The 17,470-nt window shown below is 45.0% G+C and overlaps 1 protein-coding gene across 1 annotated transcript; it reads right to left on the reverse strand.

Annotated features, from left to right (window-relative positions):
* Positions 1-2,610: 2,610 nt before the first annotated feature.
* Positions 2,611-14,566, reverse strand: CALHM1 (calcium homeostasis modulator 1). The gene is made up of 2 exons (XM_040438297.1): positions 14,018-14,566; positions 2,611-3,099 (listed from the first exon to the last, which is right to left on the reverse strand). The coding sequence occupies exons 1-2, from the start codon at positions 14,564-14,566 to the stop codon at positions 2,611-2,613; spliced, it is 1,038 nt and encodes a 345-aa protein (XP_040294231.1).
* Positions 14,567-17,470: the final 2,904 nt, after the last annotated feature.

Here is a 17,470-nt window from a genome sequence, read left to right on the forward strand (position 1 = left end):
TATCAGATCGGTGGGGGTCTGACCTCTGGCACCCCCCAATGATCAACTATCTTTGACAGCTATTTGCACTGGAAACAGACGGTTGACGGACCTGAAGCAGAAAGCTCCATCCACTGTGTAGTGTAGGGATCAGCAACCTTCGGCACTCCAGCTGTTCAGAAACTACAACTCCCAGAATGATTAATTCACTTCCATGGGAGGCAGAAGAACAGCCAAGCATGTTTCCATGCTGAGAGTTGTAGTTTTACAGCAGCTGGAGTGCCAAAGGTTGCGTGGCTGTGCTGACATACTGCAGCTCAGCTCAAATTCCCTTTCCATCTACAGGTTTGATAAAAGGTAACACAGGAAGATTCGTAGATCCCTGTTGATATATGCAGGGTGAGAATAGCCATCTGCTTTGTATGGAAGAACCAAACAAAACTTTGATAAAACCCAAGTCAAGTTACTTTTCCACCACTTAAGCTGACCATAAACATGAGATGTCAATTTTTTTTTTCTGTGAGAACTTTGGCAGATCCAACGGCGCTTCTAAATGTAAGACAGCTTCATTGCTGTCTTACATTTCGACCATTTTCTATGCCTAAACCAGGCGTAGAAAATTATGAATGAGACAGGCTTGCTGGCCCTTCCTCACCCACGCCATGCCTACTTTTTTAGACCTGGCGTGAGCGGGGTGAAGTCACAGAAAATACATAGGTGTATTTCTGTTTAATAAACGACCACCATTGTGTCTATGATGGACCATAGATTGCTGGCAGTTCCCATGGAAATTTGCTTGATCTGTCAACAGATCTCTTGTCTATAGCTGTCCATGTCCAGTGCTCAACCCATTCCACCATAAACAGGGACACTTGGTCCAGTCCAGCCATGTGCTCATGCTTATTTTAGTGGGGATGGGAAACATCTCTTGGCATAAGAGAATCAAGCATTTTGAAATACAACATGCTCGATCCTAATCTGTATAGTGGGGGACAGTTTGGAGGCCCCCTATAAACATTAGGCTGTCTTCAGATCAGCAAAAGGTCTTGCTTATGGCAACTAATATAAGTGATAACTGTACATACATGGCCAAAATGTAAAAAGTTTTCATGTTGCAGATCAAAAGTATTTCTTAAATAGCATCTGTCAGCATGATCAACCCTAGCAACGCTGAGTGCAATAACCCCCCTGTCTTCCAATATATAATTTTGGAGAAAATACTACTATATTTTTATGCTATTAAAAGCACCAAGGGGCAAACCTAGCCCCTCGGAGCACTGATTCACCTCTACCTTTCAGTTTTTCTCCCTTAGGGCTCGTTCACACAAACGTTTTTTTGCGTTCCATATACGGGCCGTTTTTTGCATTCCGTATACGGAACCATTCATTTCAATGGTTTCGCAAAAAAACCCTGAATGTACTCCATATGCATTCCGTTTCCGTATTTCCGTTTTTCCGTTCCGTTGAAAGATAGAACATGTCCTATTATTGCCCGCAAATCACATTCCGTGGCTCCATTGAAGTCAATGGGTCCGCAAAATATACGGAAATGCATCCGTATGTCTTCCGTATCCATTCCGTTTTTGCGGAACCATCTATTGAAAATTTTATGTCCAGCCCAATTTTTTCTATGTAATTACTGTATATGCAATACAGAAAAACGGAACAGAAACGGAAACAAAAAATGGAACAACGGATCCGTGAAAAACGGCCCGCAAAACACTGAAAAAGACATACAGTCGTGTGAACGAGCCCTTACTCCCATAGATTGGCAGGGCCTGGCATCATCACTGTTCCGACGCCTGGCCCTGGAATCTAGCACATGCACTTGCAAGTGTTCAATAGGCGCATGCGCAGTAGACCTCATTCACCTCTCCCCACTTCTGAGATACAAGGGTTGATCATGCTGACAGATGCTCTTTAAAAATACGGGGTAGGGAGCAAAACAACAAATGCTTCTTTTTTCTTTTATTTATTTTGTGTTTCATTGTATTATAGGTATCCAAAAGTCCTTCATAGTTTCAAAGTCCTTTACTTTACAGTTAAATAAAAAAAACATGAGTTCAGGCACCAATATGAGAAAAATAAGTCACAAAACCTCATATTCCACAATATGCTCTGTCTCCGTAATACTGATGAAAATATTTTTCATATTACACTTTTTCCCATGGAAAGCTTCTACCACTGAAAGCCATTGGGTATAGTGGCTTAGACATCTTAAGAATAGAGTATTACTACTATTGGAGCTGCCTGCCTCGAGTCTTCTAGGCTCCATGTGTAATTGAATGATTTTACCAATGGATGTTGTATCTTTCTTGAACGTCTGTTGTTCCAAAAAACCTGTCACATAGAATTGATTGGCAGTGGTTTCCTTAGTTTTACAACTGTAGAACCTCAAGGAATGTCAACTCATTGCAATATAAATATATATCAACATCCTTCAGTTTTTTGTTGTTTCTTACATAAAATGCTCTTGATGTAAGACGCACCATAGAGATTAATCCCAGAGAACGTGCTAAATTCTTTCCCCCCTTTGTTCCTTATCTTAATTTCCAGTGGTCTTCAAAGCAGCATTTATTTTTGCAGCTTAGTCTTTTACCTAGTATTCATCTCGTCTTCCTTTCCACTCTTTTAAACTTTGCTGTAGTAAGTTATGATTTCCTTCTTGGGTCCGTTTAAATTATTCAATTCTTCACCATTTTGAATGTATCCATTCCCGTTTTGGTGTTCATATGAATTCAGATTGAGAGGGGGTTTACATTTGTGCCAGTTCTTTAGAAGAGTGTTCATTGTCCCCTGGCTGGTGACTCCAAGGAGTTTATCTGTTTCGTCCTGCTCTGATGATTTTTCAGATTTTTCAGATTTTTCAGATTTTTCTAATATGTGGGCATGCCCCATGTTAAAATCTTTATTGATGTTCTCAAAGAACTGCTGAATGCACAATTTTGCAAAGCTTTTCGCGTGTTCTGTGCAGGTCTCATCGAAGAGTTTTCTTTCTATGTCAATGTAGTGAGACCAATATTTGCTTTTTAGAAAAGCAGCTTGTGTAAAGCAGGGTCGAATGGCTCTCACAAGAAAGGCCAGGAAAGTCATCAGTAGGACGAAGGTCCAGCCAACTGCCTAGAAGAATAGAAAGTAGTTTCGTTAAATTTAGTTTTTCAATTAGAACGCTGTTTACTTTATAAATGAATTAAGAATGAGATTGTGGCAGCAGGAGCTTTCATGGTGGGTCAAATAATAGCTGTTGATATTTGGGAATTGCATTGAGGATAGCTTTATCTACAAGGCAACCCAGGTGGCTGCTTAGATCCCTATGGTACTGCCAAAGCCTCGGCGTTTTCATTTGCGATACTGACATAGAAAAATGATGGAAGAATTGCCTATAATCCAGTTGCGAATCGATCAAAAATGCTGATGGAACAGAACAAATTTTTGGCATAGAGCTGCAAAATGATAAGGGGAATGTATCAAACTGGTATGCCAAAACTGGCAAAGGCTACTTCACACTTGCGTTTTTGCCTGATCCGGCAGGGATCAGCAAAAACGCTTCTGTTTCTGATAATACAACCGTCTGCATCCGTTATGAACGGATCCGGTTGCATTATCTTTAAAATAGCAATGACGGATCATTGCATGAACACCGTTGAAAGTCAATGGATGCCGGATCCGTTTTCTATTGTGTCCAAGAAAACAGATCCAGCACCATTGACTTGCATTGTGTGTGATGCCGGATCCGTTTTGCTCCGCATCCCATGCCACACAGAAAACTGCGGCTTGCTCTCTGGTGTGGGAACGCAACCAAACGGAATGGAAAGCATTAGGATGCATTCCATTCTGTTCAGTTTTGTCCCCATTGACAATGAATGGGGACAAAATGGAAACGTTCTTCTCCTGTATTGAGATCCTCTGCCGGATTTCAATACCGGAAAAGTTAAACGCAAGTGTGAAAGTAGCCAAAGAAAAGTTACAAATTTTGGTGCAAGTCCAAGCACGACCGCTATTCCGCTATACGATGTACAGCACTGTGCTTGGAAAGCTGCTGGGACCTGGCTGTGCCCACCAGAGATCTGGTGAGCGCGGTGGCTCCCTGATACAGCTGATGGCGGAGGTGAGGATTGGTCATTATTATCAATTCCTATATAATACCTTTTACGTATAAGATTTTGGGACTATCGGTAGGTTGAGACAGAGTACTTCTGTTTCTGGTGCACAGGAGGGCAGAGATCCTCCTAATTTATTAAAGTGTCTGCCTCTTAATAAACTAGGCGAATCTCACGCCAGTGCAGGAAGATCAAGATTGGTGTGTGGGTGTGCCATTTTTGATAAATGTTCCTGAATGTGCGACATTTGAAAATTTTGGTGCAAAGTAAGTCACCACAGACTCCTGCAAAATCTACTTCAAATATTACACTATATTACTGTTTCTAGAAAACATGGCCTGACACCCAAGTGTCCTCTGGGTGGCTTCCTTTTGACGTCTCCCTGCCCAACTTGGCTTCATTGGCATTTCTCTCTCTCTGTATATAAAAATAGAGAGAGACATTAAGTTGGGCATAGAAAAGCCAAAGTAGAGCCACCCAGTGGGCACTCTTCCCCATGCCAGCCTCTTTGCAAAACTGTTTCCTCAAAAGCTCCACTATTTCACCAAATAAAACGTAGGGGGAGACTTTTCCTTCAGCATTTTTAAAGTCAGTTTTGCAGGAGTCTGTCTTGTGTAATTTGTATCAGTTTTATCAAATGTTGCATTATGTTTGATAAATTTGGTCTCAAAATCTAATACTTCTGTCTTGAGATGTTACTCCACTTTCCTCGCCAACGAAAATAAGCCAAACATTTTTGAAGCAAGAATTCTGGAGTGCAGCCCCCACATAGTTTTTTGTAATGAGGCAGCGTATGAATGGGAGTCTAACAAATACATTGTAATAACTGACCAGTAAAAAATGCTATATGTCCTCTCCACTAATTCTTTCATTTGTTTTTAGAAAAAAAAAATTGTCAATAGCAAAAAAGGAGATTAGGAGTTAGCATGTCAGTTCTGCTCTGATTTCTAGGCAGCATATACTTTCTAAGGCTACTTTCACACTAGCGTTAACATTTTCCGGTATTGAGATCCTATTACTAGGCTTCCATTTTGTCCCCATTCATTGTCAATGGGGACAAAATGTAACTGAAGAGAACGGAGTGCTCCAAAATGCATTCCTTTCCGTTCTCATACCGGAGAGCAAACCGCAGCATGGTTTTCTTTCCGTCCTGGGATGCGGAGCAAGACGTCAATGGAGACAGATCCATTTTCTCTGACACATTAAAAAACGGATCCGTCCTTCAATGACTTTCAATGGAGTTCATGACGGATCCGTCTTGGCTAAATTAAAGATAATACAACCGGATCCGTTCATAACGGATGCAGATGGTTGTATTATCAGTAACGGAAGCATTTTTGCTGAACCCTACCGGATCCAGTAAAAACGCTAGTGTGAAAGTAGCCTTAAAGGTGCAAATCTTTAAAGGGAGTCTTTCACCGAATATGACCATTACAGACCACTCAGATCAGGTTCTCCATTACTTTCCCCAGATTACTATGGTATCTTTCATATTGCAGTCCATCGCCGATTTGCTCCAAAAAACACTTTTATACCATATGATAATTAGGTTCTGAAGGTGCCCAGGGGCGGCGTTCATGCGGCCGGCGCTTTGCTTACCAAACCCCTTCTCTTTCACCCCTCTGGCCCACCCTTGTTTAATCTAATTACCTCCTCCTCTCCGTCTGAAATCCCGTGCCTCCGCCGGCTGGTTTGGGTTGCGCAGGCTGGCGCATGCGCATTGAAAGTCCCTATTCCTCTGCCCATAATGGGCAATGCAGTGCGCACGCTTTGGGAATGTGTGGAGCGGCGAGGACGCGGGATTTCAGACAGAGAGGAGGAGGTAATCAGATTATACAAGGGCGGGCCAGAGGGGTGAAAGAGGAGGGGCTTGGTAAGCAAAGTGCAGAGGGGCCTGGGCACCGGCCGCATGAACGCCGCCCCTGGGCACCTTCAGAACCTAATTACCATATGGTATAAAAGTGTTTTTTGGAGCAAATCGGCGATGGACTGCAATATGAAAGATACCATAGTAATCTGGGGAAAGTAATGGAGAACCTGATCTGAGTGGTCTGTAATGGTCATATTTGGTGAAAGACTCCCTTTAAATGTGAATTTCAGGCATCTTATTAACAACCAGTCTTTATCAGATTACTTATGTCTTCATTTCAAGTGCAGAGAAGGGCCAATAAATCTTGGTAATATGCGATTAAAGCTCCACTTTGATAGGTCCAGGCAGTAAAAACATCATCACACCTGGCCTGAAAATCAAAGTGCAGAGGGAGCGGAGAGAGAGAGTCTCTAGGTGTAATGACAACGCCCACGTTGCTCCTAGAGGATAATTTCCATAAAACAAAACATCATTTTTCTCAGGAATGTGAGCACGTATGAACATGGGACCAACATAGACGCCTTCAGCTGACAAATGCACATGTAACAGGTCAGACAGTTCATAGGTACAAATCTGCTGACAGATGCCCTTTAAAAGGGTATTACAGTATTAGATAAAACAAGACTCAGGCCTCTTTCACACGTCTGTGTCTGTGATGACATCTGTGACAAGATGGTCACTGGTTCAGCTGTGAAGGATCCATGTTTGGTCCATGTGTCCTTTTTTGACCTCCGTGCGCCATCTGTATTTAATGTGTACTGCTAGGCTGGGAATTGACTTCCAGAGCATCTTCTCTAGCAACGATCCGTGAACACCATGGACCAAACATAGACGGCATCAGTATTGTGTCTGTGGTTTTCATGGACCCAAAGACTATAATGTGCGTGAATGAAGGGACCCCGTATGGAGGGGGACGCATGGCCATACTGGCATTTGCCTGATGGCTATCTGCCCTTGGGGATTGGGGTTTGTCTGCCCGGTAACAGGGAGGTTATTCTGGGAGCCAGTTTGGTGGGAAAAGGTTTTCCCGCTCTTGTGGGGTCACTGGGCAGAGGAGTATTTCTGCCCGGTGAGTGTCCTGCAATTGGCCGGAATAATAACCTATGATGTCCCAGGGTTCCGGGGAAGGTTAGCGGAGCCCTGGAGACAGTTTGTGATTGGTGGGGTGGGAGGTTTTGGGGGGTTATAAGTGTCCGAGCTCCGCAGGCTGGGCTTGCCTTTGATCTGAACCTGCTTGTGGAGCCGGATTCTTTGTGCCCCTCCCGCCCGCCCCCTTTATTGTAGGTATTTGGGGCCATGGCCTGAGGTTGGGTAAGGTAAGGATAGTCATCCGAGCTCCGCAGGCTGGCCTTGCCTTTGATCTGAACCTGCCTGTGGAGCCGGATTCTTTGTGCCTGTTCGTGTTACCTTAGGATGGATTTCCTGATGGAGGAGCTCTCTTCTCGGGCTTCTGAAGCGGGTGCCCCGGCGTGGTTCCAGGAATGTCTGGTGCAGCTGCGTGCCCCTGTGTTTCAGCCAGCGGAGGAGGCATCGATCACGGCGGTCGGGTTTTCCCAAGATGGCGGAGAGGCTGCGGTGGACGTCCCTGTCGGTGTGGTGCGGTACGAGGATCCGGTGCTGCTTGATCTGCGAGGGGAGGCTGTGGCTCCGGGATCCCGCGAGAATAGCCGAAGGCAGAGGTCCCAGAAGAGGAAGTTCTCCCCAGCTACTTTGGAGCATGCGCGGACACGGCAGCAGGATTGGAGGTGTGCCGGCGCTAGTCGCGAGATTACGCCGGGTACGTCGGGAGCGCCAGAAACGTCGGGTCAAAGTTCGGCAGTGTCAGGGGACAGCAGGAAGAGCTGCAGGCCGGTTTCTAACCCCGCTCTGCGGACCTGTGGTATCGGGTCGCAGGGTCTGGGGGGACCGGTGGAGCATGTGGGGAGCCTTCTTCAGGGACAACAGGATTCCTCGTCTGGACCGCAAGCTGGAATGGCGAGTTCTGCTGCAGCGCCTCAGCCTGGATCGTTGCCTATGTCGGGTGAGTGGTTGGCTGCACAGCTTGCCCCTGTAATGTCTTCATTGTCTAGAGTATTGTCTTCTCTTGAGTGTCTGATGCCTCGGTCCTCGGCTACCCACCCTCCTCAGATCTCTGATTCCGAGCCTGTCCTGCATAATGTTGCTTCTGCTTGGCTCGCAGCTGAGGGGGTGGGGGGTGGAGAGGCTGACAGTATTGTTGAGCCGCTTTCGGTTCAGCGTTTACCTGTTTTAGACAAAAGGGAAGGTATTGCTGAAAATTGTTTTAAAGAAGTTCTGCCTTGTTCCGTATCTCCTTTAGGGTTTCATTTATCCGCAGCTGTCAAAGAAAAAATTTGGAGTGGTGATTATGTTGATATTCTATCTCTCCTCCCGGCCTCTAAGGAATTTGTTTCTAAATTGGAGCGCAAGGAGGAGAGATTAGAGGAGGATAGGCGCCGTCCGATTCCTCGCTCGTTCAAAAACTGGTTGCAAGCATTCTGTATTTTTGCGGGTGTGTTGGGTGAACGTTGTCCTGAAAAATGCTCGGGGCTGTTTCAGCATGTGGATATTGTGTTAGAGGCTAATAGGAATTTTGGAGGCTTAAGCTGGTTTCAGTACGACGAAAACTTTAGGCAGAAGTTGGCGGTGTATCCACAGTTGCAGTGGGGCACCAAGGATGTTGGCTTGTGGCTGAATCTTTTGGTGCCCCAGAAGCTGCCGGTGGCCAGTCAAAGAGTGTCTCCGGCGGGTGGTGTCATGAAAAGGGGTCTTTGCTTTGCTTACAATGAGTCGCAGTGCAAATGGCCTGCCACCTGTAAGTATAAGCATGAGTGTGGGTTTTGCGGAGCAAGTCACCCAATGTCCAGGTGTTTTAAAAGAGCTAATTTGCCATCACAGCCGCTGGCAAAGGAGTTTCTTCTTAAAACCATCGACGCCGGTAAAACTGGCGACAATGCTTCCCTGGCTAAACATGTTTCCAAATCGGCAGATAGCTGATTTGGTAGCCAGGGGTTTCGCTGAGGGTTTTGTTTTGCCCCCTTTCTCTGGAAAAGGATGCGTGATGGTTCAGAATTTACCTTCAGTTCAGCAGTTTCCATGGGTGGTGGCGGAGAAGTTGCAGAAGGAGATTGCTGCTGGAAGGGGGGTGGTGCCGAAGAAGGAACCAGGTGCGTTTAGGATTATTCATCATTTCTCCTATCCGTTTGGTCAGTCTCTAAATGATGAAATTGATACGTCTTTGACCAGGGTTTGTTATACTACGTTTAATTCAGCAGTTTCAGTGGTGAGGACGTTTGGTAGAGGAGCCTTGGTGGCGAAGGCGGATGTGAAAGTGGCATTTCGGCTCCTCCCCATTCATCCGGCTGCATTTAACTCTTTGGGTTTTCATTTTCAAGGTTTGTTTTATTTTGACAGGTGCCTTCCAATGGGCTGTTCTATTTCTTGTTTTTATTTTGAGGCTTTTTCAACATTTATTGAGTGGGTGGTTGCTGTACGGGCTATGAAAGGGGGTATAGTTCATTATTTGGATGATTTTTTGTTTGTTGGTCCGGCTGATTCTTTGGTTTGAGCGGAGGTTCTGTCTTTATTTGTAGCAGTTTGTGCAGATTTTGGTGTTCCCCTGGCGGAGGAAAAGACGGTTTTGCCCTCTAGTTGTATTGAGTTTTTAGGTGTATTGATAGATTCGGGAGTTGGAGAGTTTAGGTTACCATTGGATAAAGTTAGGAAAGCAGTTTTATTGATTAAGGGTTTTTTGTTTCGTCAGAGTGTTACGGTTAAGGAGATTCAGTGGTTGTTGGGTTTGTTGGCGTTTTGTTGTAGGATTATGCCCATGGGTAGAATTTTTTGTAGGCAGTTGGCTCTGAGGGTGTCTGGATTGCGGAATCCTGGTTTGCATGTATCTTTGGACAGGGGGTTGAAGGATGACTTGTTGGTATGGTTGAGTTTTTTGTGGAAGTTTAATGGTAGGTCGCTGTGGCAGGAGGAATTTGTGGACGCGGCTCAGTTGAATCTATTTACAGATGCGGCAGGGAGCATGGGTTTTGGCGCATTCTGGGACGGTCAGTGGTGTGCTGAGAGGTGGCATGAGTCTTGGGTGGAAAATTCGGTGTTGTCTAATTTAGTTTTGCTAGAACTTTTTCCGGTAGTGGTAGCTTTGGTGCTTTGGGGGCAGTCTTTTCAGAATAGACGTATTCGCTTGCATACGGATAACAAGGGAGTGATGTATGCTGTTAACTGTTTATCTTCTAGATGTCCGTTGGTTGTAAAGTTATTGAGGCATTTGGTATTGTTGTGCTTGAGGAGGAATGTGTGGATCAAGGCTGTTTATATCCCGGGTATTAATAATGATGTGGCTGATGCTTTGTCCCGTTTGCAGATGGATCGTTTTCGCAGTTTGGTGCCATCGGCCGACGCTTTCGGGACTCCTTCTCCGGGAGCACCTGTGGGGGCTGATCTGGAGTTAGCTCTGAACCTGCTGACGGCGTTCAGTGACGGTGTCCACATGGCAAGGTTACCTGTCCGCGTGGCTGCGTTGGGAACGGTTTACGGTGGGTCGATCGGTATCACTGTGGGTGTTGAATGAGTCGCTGGCGTTGTCGTTTTGTTTGCAGTTGTTTGAGGAGAGATTGGCGCATAGCTCTGTGTGTCGGATTTTAGCAGGGGTGTCATTTTTTCTTAAATTGTTTGGGGCTGGGTCATTTTCAGAGTATTTCCTGATTAGGCAATTACTGAAAGGTTATAGGGCGGTGGGTCATTTGCCTGATGGGAGGTGTCCCATTTCCCCAGAGTTGCTAGTGAGGTTGTGTGGGGTTACGAGGTCAGTTTGTTTTTCGCAGTTTGAGGCGTCCTTATTTTGTACAGCTTTTATTGTGTTATTTTTTGGGGCTTTGCGAATTGGTGAGCTTTTACCTCGTTCTCGTTGGGCGAGAGAAGGTTTGGCTTTGAAGCATGTGGTAGTTCAGGAGTCATGGGTGTCTTTGTTTATTTAGAAATCTAAAACGGATCAGGCAGGTAAGGGGTGCTGGGTTAGATTGGGGGCTATTGAGGATAAGAGGATTTGTCCGGTGGTAGCAGTGGAGCATTATTTGGCTATTCGGCCGGAGGGGAAGGTGGAATGTTTTCTGGTTCATGATGACTTGTCCCCCCTGTCGCAGTTTCAGTTTAGAGCGGTTCTAGCTAAATGTTTAGGCAGGTTGGGTCTCAGTTCAAAATTATTTTCTTCCCATTCATTCAGGATAGGAGCTGCGACTGCGGTGGCGCAAGCAGGTTTGAATGAGTCGGTGATAAGGAGAATTGGCAGGTGGTCTTCTAACAGGTATAGGTTATATGTGAGGCCTCATTTGTTAATCATTTGATTTATTAGTTACAGGTAACGCAGTCTGGATTCTGGGCCATTCTTTTGTCCACTGGGCTGAAAGGAAGGCTGCAGAGCGCTGCTACGGAATGAACCTATCCTTGTCTGCTGAGGCCGTCAGGATCTGCTGGGCCGGAGTTAGAGGACTTTGTTGGTCAGGTTTGGTTGACCTTGTTTTGCATTTGCATGATGTTTTCCCTAACCCAGATATTATCATTGTTCATTTAGGAGGTAATGATATAGGTTGTGGGGACACTATGGAGTTAATTTTCCAAATGAGGAGGACATTTTCGGATCTTCACCGTTTGTTTCCAGGCACTCGGCTGATCTTTTCAGAAATCATCTGCAGGCAGTGTTGGTTAATGTCCCCGAAATTGAAGTTCAAGGAGAAAGTGCGGAAGAGGATCAATCGGGCGATGTGTAAATTTATGCCTTTGTTGGGTGGTTTTTCATTCAGACATGTTGATTTAGAGAGTGGAGAGGCTGGCCTTTATTTTCGTGATGGGGTGCATTTATCGGTGATTGGAAGTGATATCTTCAACCTCAACCTTCAGGCTATGATTGAAATAGCGGTTGGTGGGGTGGGGCCCGCGCCGCCTTGTTAAGGCGGGTCGATCCGGTTGGGTAGGGTAAGGATAGTCATTCCGTGATGGGATGGACTCTGATATATTTATGGTATTGGAGTCTGAGTTTATGACTAGACTCTTATAAGTTTTCAGTTAAAGTTGAATTGGTTATTTGTTAATAAATCAGGCCTTGGCCGTTTTACCTCCACTCTCTAGTCAGTGTATTTTGTTATTAATAGGTATGCATGTAGTATGGTTTATAGGTTAGGCATAATATGCCATGTATTTCCATGAAGGGACCCCGTACATTATGGAGGGGGACTCATGGCCATACTGGCATTTGCCTGATGGCTATCTGCCCTTGGGGATTGGGGTTTGTCTGCCCGGTAACAGGGAGGTTATTCTGGGAGCCAGTTTGGCGGGAAAAGGTTTTCCCGCTCTTGTGGGGTCACTGGGCAGAGGAGTATTTCTGCCCGGTGAGTGTCCTGCAATTGGCCGGAATAATAACCTATGATGTCCCAGGGTTCCGGGGAAGGTTAGCGGAGCCCTGGAGACAGTTTGTGATTGGTGGGGTGGGAGGTTTTGGGGGGTTATAAGTGTCCGAGCTCCGCAGGCTGGGCTTGCCTTTGATCTGAACCTGCTTGTGGAGCCGGATTCTTTGTGCCCCTCCCGCCCGCCCCCTTTATTGTAGGTATTTGGGGCCATGGCCTGAGGTTGGGTAAGGTAAGGATAGTCATCCCGTGATGGGATGGACTCTGATATATTTATGGTATTGGAGTCTGAGTTTATGACTAGACTCTTAAAAGTTTTCAGTTAAAGTTGTATTGGTTATTTGTTAATAAATCGGGCCTTGGCCGTTTTACCTCCACTCTCTAGTGTTAGTCAGTGTATTTTGTTATTAATAGGTATGCATGTAGTATGGTTTATAGGTTAGGCATAATATGCCATGTATTGCCATGATCTGCAATCACAGACAATATAGGGCATGCTTCCGTGGTGTCACCATGTACCTACGGTCCGTGGAAAACCACTGATGTGTGACTACACATATTAAAGTTAGCAGGGATGTGTGCTGTACATGGAGAGCACAGACGGCACATGTCTGATTCACAGACGTATGCAAGAAGCCTTAGAAAGAACGAGATTAGAAAAAAAGACACTTTTTGCATATGTTTTTCTTATGTTAGGCTATGGACATATTTGGTGTATACATTCCGGTGAACAAAGCCTAAAAGTGGCCAGTATCTGCCTCCTGTAGATCACTTGACCTTAGGTAGAGATACTCGTCTATTTTCCATTTATCTACCTACGCATATATTTGCACATATCATTAGAGATGAGCGAATTTCTTAAAAGTTCGATTCGGCTGATTCGCCGAATTTTCCCCAAAAATTAGCTTTGTGACGAATTACTTTGTCACAAAGCGCATTTTTTTGTAAGTAGCGGGTTCAATGACAGGGAGCTGCGATAGCGCCGCCTCCGTCATTGTACCCCTCAGATGCCACGTTCATACATGATCGAAGCACCTGAGTGTAAAATTAACAATAAACATTTTTTTTTAATCAAACTTACCGCCTCCATTTGCTCGCGACGGTCCGGCCGCCGCCATCTTGCTTGAAGATCTCGGCCGAAATCCTGTGCGGCGCGAGATTACGTCATCAAGCCGGCTGGCGTGGTGACGACATATGACATCATCACGCTGGCCAGTGTGATGATGTAATCTCACGCCGCACAGGATTTCAGCTGAGATCTTCAAGCAAGATGGCGGCGGCCGGCCCCTCGCGAGCAAATGAAGGCGGTAAGTTTTAATTTTTTTACATTTTTTTAATACTATTTCAGGTTAAATCGATTCGCTGACACGAAGCACAAGGAAATTCGGCTTCTAGGCGAATGGAATTTATCCTGAAATTCGGATTGAATTCCACTTCGTGGGATTCGATTCGCTCATCTCTACATATCGTATACTGTCATTTGATTCAGAATATGGGAACATATATATATATTCTCCCCTTTATAGGGGCATTTTGCCCACCTTACAGAATGTGACATAGAAAATTGTATTGTATTGGGACCAGTATGTATTTTACAAACAGGTTAAGAACAGAAAATAACTCGCCACCATATTATATAGCCTTTATGTAGAATATCTTACCTGTGAGATACATCTCAGATATCTCGATGCCACTTCTTGTGGGATAATATCATGTCCATCATAAATGTCCTTACAGGGGATCCTGGCAAGTATTCGCTTAATTTCCTTCTCAGTCAGGTCGATTCCAGTCGTGTTTCCCAGTTTGTCAATAGGTACTGAGGTGCTAAAGGCACATATAAAGCATTCGCCATGTAATAAGGTGACGGAGATCCATACGGCCGGGGCAATTAAAGCACGTTGTGTCATTGAGCAGAACATGTAACGCAGTACAGCCGCATCTTTTTGTCTCATGCCCGTTGGTCTCCTCCATTCTTCTGCCAGCATGGAGATATTATTGTTCATAACAAATCCAAGTAAAAATAATACAATAGGCGGTACACACAAAACACCCATGGCATAAGACAAGTTGTAGCTTGGAAGGCATGGGCAGTTGAAGTCAAATGTCGTGTATAGCTGGGCACTCGCAAGTGCCATAATACCACATATTCCATTCATGAAGGACTCTTGGTTGGCTTGCAGAAATTGGAAGATCATGCGAAATTTATCCATTTTGAGGCTTTTTTTATTTCTTCAAATAAGCAGACTGTTTGCCCGTTGCGTTTTAAGGCTTTCCAATTATCATCCACGACAGGAAGGGCTAGTTTTGGAAGATAGGATCTTTTACCTGTTCTAAAGTCTTCTGTCTTTTCTATTCTTTAAAAATCTCGCCTGCTGCTCAATCCATTCAGCTTGATGTTTTATAAAAAAATATATATCTGTGGTTATAGAAAATACATTTGGTTTAGTCTCTTCTGCAGTCGGTGTACAATCTCAGCTTTTCTCTGAAATCTATCACATGTGAAGCTGTTTGCATATGCTTCTGTGACGTCCTCACTCCCACAGAGAGTGGCCCATCCTTCAACACACCTATGCAAAAGTGAGATGGCCAGAGAGCAGAAAACTGGCTGCAGAATAACTTGTTCTCTCCTTTCTACTGAGCTTTAATCTATTTTTACTGGGAAATAATTAGTTAACAATCATCTTCTGTAGGGTCGACATTATAGGGTTCGGCCAAGTGCCTCATGCTATACCTTACTTTTATTACTAGGTACTTTGTATTGAATTGTCTTAAAACTTTGTTGAGATAGCACTTTTTATACATGGGGCAGAATGGATTAAAAAAGCAGCATTACCCACAGGGCCGCATCTGCCATGAGGTGAGATGGGCATCTTGCCTTAGGTGGAGGCACACCTGCCTTTGAGGGGGGGCGGTAGTATGCAGTTCAGCCTCATAGGGAGCCCACTGTGTCCTGACACAGTCATTTGTGATCATGTGATTGTTCCAGCTGAGACCCACCACAGAAGGGGGGCACTACAGGGGAGGCATTATAATACAAGCCAGAGCGTCACCGGGGGCATTATAATACGGGGTCACTACAAGGGTGGACTATAATAGAGGCTGGAGCACCAAAGGGGGTATCATAATACAGGAGTCACTACAGAGGGGGCATTATAATACAGGTTGGAGCACTACAGGGGTCATTATAATAAAGGGGGCACTACAGGGGGCATTATAATACAGGGGGCACTACAGGGGGCATTATAATACAGGGGGTACTACAGAGGGCATTATAATACAGGTTGGAGCACTACAGGGGGCATTATAATACAGGTTGGAGCACTACAGGGGGCATTATAATAAAGGGGGCACTACAGGGGGCATTATAATACAGGGGGCACTACAGAGGGCATTATAATACAGGTTGGAGCACTACAGGGGGCATTATAATACAGGTTGGAGCACTACAGGGGCATTATAATACAGGGGGCACTACAGGGGGCATTATAATACAGGTTGGAGCACTACAGGGGGCATTATAATACAGGGGCAATACAGGGGCACTACAGGGGGCATTATAATACAGGTTGGAGCACTACAGGGGGCATTATAATACAGGTTGGAGCACTACAGGGGCATTATAATACAGGGGGGACTACAGGGGGCATTATAATACAGGTTGGAGCACTACAGGGGCATTATAATACAGGGGGCACTACAGGGGGCATTATAATACAGGTTGGAGCACTACAGGGGCATTATAATACAGGGGGCACTACAGGGGGCATTATAATACAGGTTGGAGCACTACAGGGGGCATTATAATACAGGGGCACTACAGGGAGCATTATAATACAGGTTGGAGCACTACAGGGGGCATTATAATACAGGGGGCACTACAGGGGGCATTATAATACAGGTTGGAGCACTACAGGGGGCATTATAATACAGGGGCACTACAGGGGGCATTATAATACAGGTTGGAGCACTACAGGGGGCATTATAATACAGGGGGCACTACAGGGGGCATTATAATACAGGTTGGAGCACTACAGGGGGCATTATAATACAGGGGGCACTACAGTGCCAATGGTACATCGAACAGACAAAAAGAGAAGTGCTGGATTGCATTAATGAAGGTACTACTCTGTCAGAAAATAAACAAAAGATTGCTATTATATGAGACTAGATGGATAATGAGAATGGAGACGCTATATCCTAAAGCGTTAAATGAAATTAGCAATTTTAAGGTATTTCTATGATCACTATCTCAGTAACTGGTTTTAAATGCAACATAAATATTTTATGTACGTCTGTGAAAACTGAAGCTATTCATGAATATATGTAAATGGGAAATGATGATGGAAAGAGATTGTATTTAAAGCGCATGGTTACAACCCACAGGCACGCATGATTAAGGGGGTGTGACCCCCGAAACGTCGTGCAGCATGGGGTAGCAATCAGTTCAGCGCTCTCAGGATTACTATGCATTGTAGCGATTTATTTATCGATTATTGAATAAAAGGACTGAAAAATACAAGCAAAGCTTCAAAAGAGTGAGTATTATCTATACCTCACGAATAACCTTTTGAATAAGGGCTCATGCAGACGACCGTATGTATTTTATGGTCCGCAAAAAACGGATCCGCAAAAAATTCGGATGATGTCCGTGTGCACTCCGTATTTTGCTGAACGGAACAGCTCGGCTGCATGCACACGACCGTTGTGTGTTTTGCGGTCCGCAATTTGCCGATCCGCAAAACACGGATGGCGTCCGTGTGCGTTCCGCAATTTGCCTAACGGCGCGGACAGCCATTAATATAACTGCCTATTCTTGTCCGCAAAACGGACAAGAATAGGACAGGTTATATATTTTTTTTGCAGACCATGGGACGAAGCAACGGATGCGGACAGCACACGGAGTGCTGTCCGCATCTTTTGCGGCCCCATTGAAGTGAATGGGTCCGCATCCAAGCCGCAAAAACTGCAGCTCTGATGCGGACCAGAACAACAGTCGTGTGCATGAGGCCTTTATACAACAGTCCTATCCTTGTCCGTAATGCGGACAATAATACACATGTTCTTTATTTTTTGCGGAACGGAAATACGGACATACGGCAACGGAATACACACGG

This window comes from Bufo bufo, chromosome 6 (genome assembly GCF_905171765.1).
Source record: "Bufo bufo chromosome 6, aBufBuf1.1, whole genome shotgun sequence".
Taxonomy (NCBI): domain Eukaryota; kingdom Metazoa; phylum Chordata; class Amphibia; order Anura; family Bufonidae; genus Bufo; species Bufo bufo.